General features: G+C 53.7%; 1 protein-coding gene across 1 annotated transcript; it reads right to left on the reverse strand.

Annotated features, from left to right (window-relative positions):
• Positions 1–4: 4 nt before the first annotated feature.
• CDK9 (cyclin dependent kinase 9) lies at positions 5–6,052 on the reverse strand. Its single transcript, XM_069873186.1, has 7 exons — positions 5,923–6,052; positions 5,068–5,149; positions 4,198–4,288; positions 2,809–2,975; positions 2,442–2,613; positions 2,218–2,366; positions 5–1,033 (listed from the first exon to the last, which is right to left on the reverse strand). The coding sequence occupies exons 1-7, from the start codon at positions 6,012–6,014 to the stop codon at positions 668–670; spliced, it is 1,119 nt and encodes a 372-aa protein (XP_069729287.1). The 5' UTR covers positions 6,015–6,052; the 3' UTR covers positions 5–667.
• Positions 6,053–7,187: the final 1,135 nt, after the last annotated feature.

Genomic DNA, 7,187 nt, shown 5'->3' on the forward strand with positions numbered 1-7,187 from the left:
TGGGTGTGTCCAACAAAGCTCCTAATTACCATTTATAACCAAGAAAGCGTGGATGCTACATGCTGTTACAGAGATCGACGTTCCCGCTGTAAATCCTGGCTTTACGGAGCAACCAGCTCTGCCAGCCACAAAGGCTGGATTCCAAACTCCCATGAGGGCCAGTCACGCTGTCCGGAGGGAATCTGCCTTCCCCAGCGCACCTCTGCACCAACCAGAAGCGCCTGCCTCACCCTACAGCAACAATTCGGTGTTCAAAGGATGCTGTGCAGGAGTTACGACTATCCAGGAGAGACGAGGCAGCTCCCAGCATGGTCTGTTTTAGTCCTGGGCAGGCACTTCCAGTTCTGATGGTCCCAGCACTGATAAAGCTGCTTTCTCCACCTCCAGGTCTGTTAACGATCAATCTGCAAGATTAATGTAACCAGTCCGCGCTGCAGGGAACAACTCTGGGCTCGCAGGCATCACCTCCCCAGTCATGCAGCTCCGTGGTGGCCGAGCAGCCGCACGAGAAGAGGAGATGGCAGAGCCCAGGTAAAGCCAGCGAGCACTTGGCCTTGAAGAAAGTCTTTTCCCAGACACAAAGACCCCACCAGGACATCCCCACCTAAGTAGAAGCAGAGTAAACCTGCGGAGTAGCCCAGCCGGGACCCCGCTGGGGAAGCCTGGCTCAAAACACTCTGTCAAATTCAGTCTGGTTGGTGGTGGCCGGGTTCCTGCCCTGGTTTGCTGGCTGCTGGGGCATGTGTCCACCCCTCCTGCGTGGTGGTGCCAGGTATTCGAACATGGACTGGTTGTGGGTGGACAGCATATTTTTGAGGTCCGAGGGCATGGGATCCGACCAGAAGAAGTCGTGGTTTAGTGCGTCGTCACTGTCGATGCGCTGGGCAGGATCCAGCACCAGCAGTTTGTCAATGAGGTCGAGCGCGTAGGGGTCTTTGACGTAGGCTTTCAGGCGATCCTTCACCTTGCGCTTTTGGCCCTTGGGGAGATCCAGCTTCTGGTACAGTTCGTATTTATCCACGTTCGGCCAAACCTGGGTAGGGGCAGGAAGGGAGGGTTGGAAAGAAGGAGTTATAAAGAGGACAAACCATTTTTGATGCTACCACCCTCAGGCAAACAAAGGCGAGGTTTACTGAGAGAACAATGCTGTTTTATAACCTCCAAGCCTGCAGACCTTGTTCCCACAACATGAAGGAGGCAATAAAGAGCGCACTAAAGCCTGGAGATGCATGGACAAGTCAAGACAGAGTCCTCCTGGTGTGGAAATGGCATGCAGGATGCTCCAAGATTTCTGGTTCTTACACGAAAGACCTACTAGAGAGCACAGCTCAAGCCAAGTACAACAACTACAAAGGCAAAATGACAAAACTTATTGCTAAATAACAACCTGGATGCACGTGGTACCTTTAATCCTTAGAAAGCAAAGCCTGCTGCAATCACCAGCACTTGCCTCAACCCTTGGCAGGGAGAGACGACAGCAGATATTTACACACAAAGGAAAGTACCTTCAAAGTATGTACTTGACTCATGTACTAGAGGCCCCAGGCCTCTGCAGCTGCCAGCTCAGCCTGTCTCACCAGACTGCAGCCCTGGCCAAGAGATCTCTCAGCTCAGTCCCCCACAAGAGGGCAGGACGCGCTGCAGTGAAATGAGGAGCTGAGAAAGGGCTGAGTGCTCACACCAGGGCTGAGCTGATGTTGCAAATCACAAGCCAGAATTAAAGAGGCTTTTTCAAGGTGACCAGTGCAAAGCATCCAGACAAACGATACAAAACAAGAAACCCACCCTGTCTAAGCAGAAGTTCAGAGGGTGTTTATGTGAGACAAAGAGAGATTAGAAGAGCGTCACATTCTGTTCTTTTACACTTGAAGTAGCTAGCATTCCCTCTGTGCTCAAAACCAAAGACTCAACTTGTCCTCCCCTAAAGAGGTCTGGGATGCCAAGTTTACCCTCTTCTCCTTAGGAGGTTGAACACAAGTGGTGTGACAGCTGCAGTTTACACAGAGCAGCAAGGATTCCCGCTGCGTACTTGGCTCCCAGGAGGCAAACAGCATTTGCAGGAGCTTCCCCAGCCTCCCTGCCTGCAGCAGGCACGCCTCAGCGCTGGGACTGCGCAGCAGGGAAGAGGCCCAGGAGTGCTGCCCAGTCCCAACCCCTGCCCGCGGCAACACTTCTCCCCTCCTGCTCTTCCCAGCTCGCTCACGCTCTCGCCCTCACCTCCGGTGTGATGGATCCACAGAGCTGGCTGATGAGGGTGAGCTGGTGCTGCTCTGTGTTTCCCTGCATAATGGGGCTGCGTGTCCACATCTCTGCCATGATGCAGCCTGCGCCCCAGAGGTCAATGGGAGGACCATAGTCTCGTTCCCCTAAATGGAGATGCTGCGTTAGTCACCTGGGGAAGGAGAAGGGCAGAGAAGCCAGCAGAGCCCATCGCCTCCTACCTAAGAGCAGTTCTGGTGGCCGGTACCACAGAGTCACTACCCGGTTGGTGTAGCGGTTCGGCTGGCTGTTCTTAGCCAGGCTGAAAGCTCGAGCCAGTCCAAAATCTGCAAGCTTCAGGACTCCGTCCCGCGTGATCAGGACGTTTGCAGCTTTCATGTCTCGATGCAAGATCTGTATGGGGGCAAACATCAAAAAGGTCAAGCCATTAAGGTACAAATCCTTGGTGCCTGCTGCCAGCAGGGCACTCAGACTCCGGAGGTGGTGGACGAGGAAGGATTTCTCTGGGCCCTGTGCTGAGACACCCGCTCCTTGGAAGCCACAGAGAGCAGGGTGACCTCAAAGCACAGCCCGGATCTGGCCCATTACCTTGTTCCTGTGGATGTAGTAAAGTCCATTCAATAGCATTTGCATAACTTTCTTGATCTCCGAGAGCGTGAACTTGACGTGGGCATTGCTGAGAAGGCCAGCCAGGTCATGCTCACAGAAGTCAAACACAAGGTAGATGCTGCCCTTGCAGCGGTTGTAAGGAGAGGCTACGGAGAGGGCACAGAGGGACTGTCATCGAGAAACTCCAACCTGTCACAGCTCCTCCAGCCACCCAGCTGCTCACACAATTCTCGCTAGACAGAACCTCAGGGAACACAGAGAGCCAGAAGCAGCCTGCAAGCACCAAGATCCTCCGTAAAGAGGCACCGAGACAACCCAGCCAGCAATGGAAGAGCAGGGGATGAAGACTGGAGTAGTGAATGTCATCACACAGGCAAGGAAAGGGCGTGAATATCTTTGAAAGCTTAATTTTGTGTTGCTCTGTGCGCATAACGGCAGTGGGTTTTCCTCCCTGCAGGCAGTGCCTGGTAGGTACACACACTGCTAGCTGCCAGGCGAGAGCTATCACCGATTGCATCAGCAACAGAGGCAGCACCCGCAAAGACAGACCCAGAAAAAAGGCACAAACAGAGAAAATCTGTCTAATAGGACATTGGAAAGTGAGGTTTTCAAACAGCATTCACAAAAATGGACAGATCTGGACCAAAGTGATTTAAAACTCCAATTACAATTTAAAGGCAATAACAGGAAACCTCAAATGAAGCAATTGATTCCTATCTTGTTCCTAGAGCACATATGCAAAACATTACTTAAGAGAAAGGCTGATTTTCATCAGCTGCAAACAGCAAAACCTGCTCATCAGCAACTCCAACCGGAAGAAGACAGCTAAGCTCAGCCCCCGCAGAAACACCTCACTCTCCTCCATCAGCCAGACTAGGATTGCAGTTCCTTACACAAATATGGCCCACACTGCACCCTTCCAAGGTAAAAAGAGAAAAGCTTCGAGTTTGAGAACAGTAATGCAACATTCTTGCTTCACTGGAAACTGAGGTCAAGGTGGATTCAGATGAAAACAGGAATTCAGGCAAACAACTGACATGTCTACAAAAATATTTACCTTGGGCATGCCAGACACGTAATCAGCACGATTTGTTTAATCACACAAGGAATTAAAAATTAACTTTTTGTCAGTGTTTCTACTCATTCCTCTTCAGAGAATAATCTACAACCACCGGAGAACTGGAGTAACTTCAAGTTCCTAGTCCTAGGCCAGACTTTTACCAATTCAGCGACCCCACATCACAGGCAGGAAAAGAGATTAAAGGACCCTGCTCACATCACTCTCATCACAAAACACCAGCCTGCTCAGTGGGAAAGGAGGACTGAAAAAAGCCAGTAGATAGAGCAAGGGAGGCCCCCATAAGGTACCTTTGGTCCTGCAGATTTCTATGAGGTTCACCACATTCTCATGTTTAAGCAGCTGGAGGATTTTAATCTCTCGCAAGGCTGTGATGGGGAACTGTAAAGGAGAAAGAGAGGGCAGGGATTAGAGGTGCAGGGGAACAGGAGAGATGACCACAGCAGCTTGGCAGGGGACCTGCTCAAGCAGCACTGTGACAAGCCACGGAAGGGCAGTCAGAGCTTGAAGATACAACACCAAAACCTGTCAACATTTACTCATCATCAGGCCTCCATGGGCAAGGGAGATTCTGCCATGAGACAGAAGCATTTGTGTGGTGCCAAGAGGAGCACACAGACCCCCATCCCTCCTCTCCTCACTTTGCATATTCGTAACAGGACACAGTACAGCCCAGTTCGAGCTGCAGAGCGGACTCCCTACGCTGCTTAAGCTGTTAACTCTCTCCACAGCTTGCCCCATCTCTGCATAAGCCTGAGCAGACCCTTTCACACATTATCCAGTTGCTCCATAAACACCAGCCAGAGTGGAGCCCCGGGAAGGGGTTTTGCACAAGAAAGGGAACACGTGGGCTTCATCACCTCCCAGAACCCAGTCCCCGGTTACCACACGACACAGCTGCCGTGCAGCCGAGAAGGTGATCAGAGGCTGAACACGTTGCTGGGGCAACCACAAGGCTCAGTGTTATCACAATAGGAGGAAAAAGACCACAGGGCTGGGATCCTGTCCAAACTCTTACAGGTTCAAGATCTGGCACGTTACAGCAGTAAATCTTATTACACAACAGAGTGAAAAACACATCTCTGCTCTCCTAAAGATTCATCTCCAACCACCCTGATCCAGGATTTCCAAACACAACACAGCCACCCTCCCACACTTACCCCCTCCTTCTCATTTTCCATCAACACTTTTTTCAGTGCTACTTTCTTCCCCGTCTGGCGATGTTTGGCCTTAAAAACTTCCCTGTAAAACCAAAAATAAATCTGTAAGCAGGGCAAGGAAGAAGGGAGGGAGTTTGGTCCTCCTGACCAGGGACAAGACCAAACAAGACACAACAACATGGCATACAAACAGCTCTGTCCTGAGCCACCATCAACCCTGACACATCCCTTTTGGATCAGAGGCCCTCAGAACCAGCTGAGCCAACCCACAGCCCCACAGAGATCTGGGGCAAAGTTGCAGGGCCCTCTCCTAACTGTCTTATAGAATGGTTTGGGTCGGAAGGGACCTCAAAGCCCACCCAGTTCCACTCCTGCCATGGGCAGGGACACGTCCCACTGGATCAGGGCTCCAAGCCCCATCCAGCCTGGCCTTGAACACCTCCAGGGATGGGGCAGCCCCCACTGCTCTGGGCAGCCTGGGCCAGGGCCTCCCCACCCTCACAGCAAAACATTTCTTCCTAAGATCACATCTCAATCTTCCCTTTATCAGCTTCAAACCCTTCCCCCTACTCCTATCCCTGCTCTCCTTGATCAATAGCCCCTCCCCAGCTTTCCTGGAGCCCCTTTCAGCACTGGAAGCTGCTCTAAGGCCTCCATAAAGTCTTCTCTTCTCCAGGCCGAAGAACCCCAACCCTACACTTTCCTCTGGGACAGAGCAGGGCCTCGGGGTGAGAAAAAGCGGGGTAAGGGGGACAAACAGGTTCCCTGAGGCTGGGGGGGGGGGGAGGAGGCGAAGGCGGGGTGGGAGGGAGGGGAGGAGGAGGGAGCGGGGCCCGAGGGGGCCGTGCCACTCACCCGAAGGTGCCCTGCCCGATCTTGGCGAGCTTCTCGTACTTGGAGACCTCGTCGCAGAAGGGACACTCCACCATGTCGTACTGCTTGGCCATAGCCGGTACCGACAGAGCCTCACCCGGCCCCGCACCGACTCGGCCTCGCGCGCCGACTGTGACGTCACGGGCGGCGAGTCACGTGCCCCGCCCTGCCCCGCCCCGGCGCCGCCGCGCGGAGGCTCATGGGAGTTGTAGTCCGGAAGCCGCCATGTTGTCCCAGAGCGTGCCCGTGTCCCGGTCCTCAGGGAAGCAGCCCCATGTCCCACGCTGTCTCCCACATCATGGAATCACGGGATGGGTTGGGTTGGAAGGGACCTCAAAGCCCATCCAGTTGCCCCCTCCTGCCATGGGCAGGGACACCTCCCTCTGGATCAGGGGCTCCAAGCCCCATCCAGCCTGGCCTGGAACCCCTCCAGGGATGGGGCAGCCGCCCCTGCTCTGGGCAACCTGGGCCAGGGCCTCCCCACCCTCACAGCAAAACATTTCTCACAGAATCACTAGGTTTGAAAAGACCCACCGGATCATCGAGTCCAACCATTCCTATCAATCACTAAACCATGTCCCTCAGCACCTCATCCACCCGTCCCTTAAACCCCTCCAGGGAAGGTGACTCAACCCCCTCCCTGGGCAGCCTCTGCCAGTGCCCAATGACCCTTTCTGTGAAAAATTTTTTTCCTAATGTCCAGCCTAAACCTCCCCTGGTGGAGCTTGAGGCCATTCCCTCTTGTCCTGTCACCTGTGACTCCTCCCTAAGATCTCTTCTCAAACAGCTGAAAACCATTCCCCTCACCCTGTCCCTGCCCTCCCTGATCAGAGCCCCTCCACAGCCTCCCTGCAGCCCCTTTCAGTGCTGGAAGCTGCTCTAAAGTCTCCCCAGATCTTTCTCTTCTCCAGGCTGAACAACCCCAACTCTCCCAGCCCGTCCTCATGCGGAAGGTGCTCCAGCCCTCGGATCATCTCCGTGGCCTCCTCTGGTCTCACTCCAACAGATCCTTTCTGTTCTGAGGACTCCAGAATGGGAGTCTCACAGAGTGGAGCTGAGGGGCAGAATCCCTTCCCTCGCCTGCTGGTCCCACTGCTCTGGATGCAGCCCAGGACAGGGGTGGTTTCTGGGCTGTAAGCACACGTTACCAGCTCCCATTGAGCTTCTCATCCACCAGCTCCCCCAAGTCCTTGTCCTCTGGGCTGCTCCAAATCCATTCTCCACCCAGCCTGTAGTTGTGCTCGGCA

This window comes from Phaenicophaeus curvirostris, chromosome 20, assembly GCF_032191515.1.
Source record: "Phaenicophaeus curvirostris isolate KB17595 chromosome 20, BPBGC_Pcur_1.0, whole genome shotgun sequence".
In the NCBI taxonomy this organism is placed as follows: Eukaryota; Metazoa; Chordata; class Aves; order Cuculiformes; family Cuculidae; genus Phaenicophaeus; species Phaenicophaeus curvirostris.

Bases quoted from the DNA above. Each gene is read 5' to 3' on its own strand.
- CDK9 (XM_069873186.1), bottom strand. From the start codon at position 6,014: ATGGCCAAGCAGTACGACATGGTGGAGTGTCCCTTCTGCGACGAGGTC. The intron at 4,289-5,067 runs GTAAGTGTGGGA...TCTCCTTTACAG, and splicing joins TGGAAAATGAGAAGGAGGGG to TTCCCCATCACAGCCTTGCG. The intron at 2,976-4,197 runs GTACCTTATGGG...CCCTCTCCGTAG, and splicing joins AGAAATCTGCAGGACCAAAG to CCTCTCCTTACAACCGCTGC.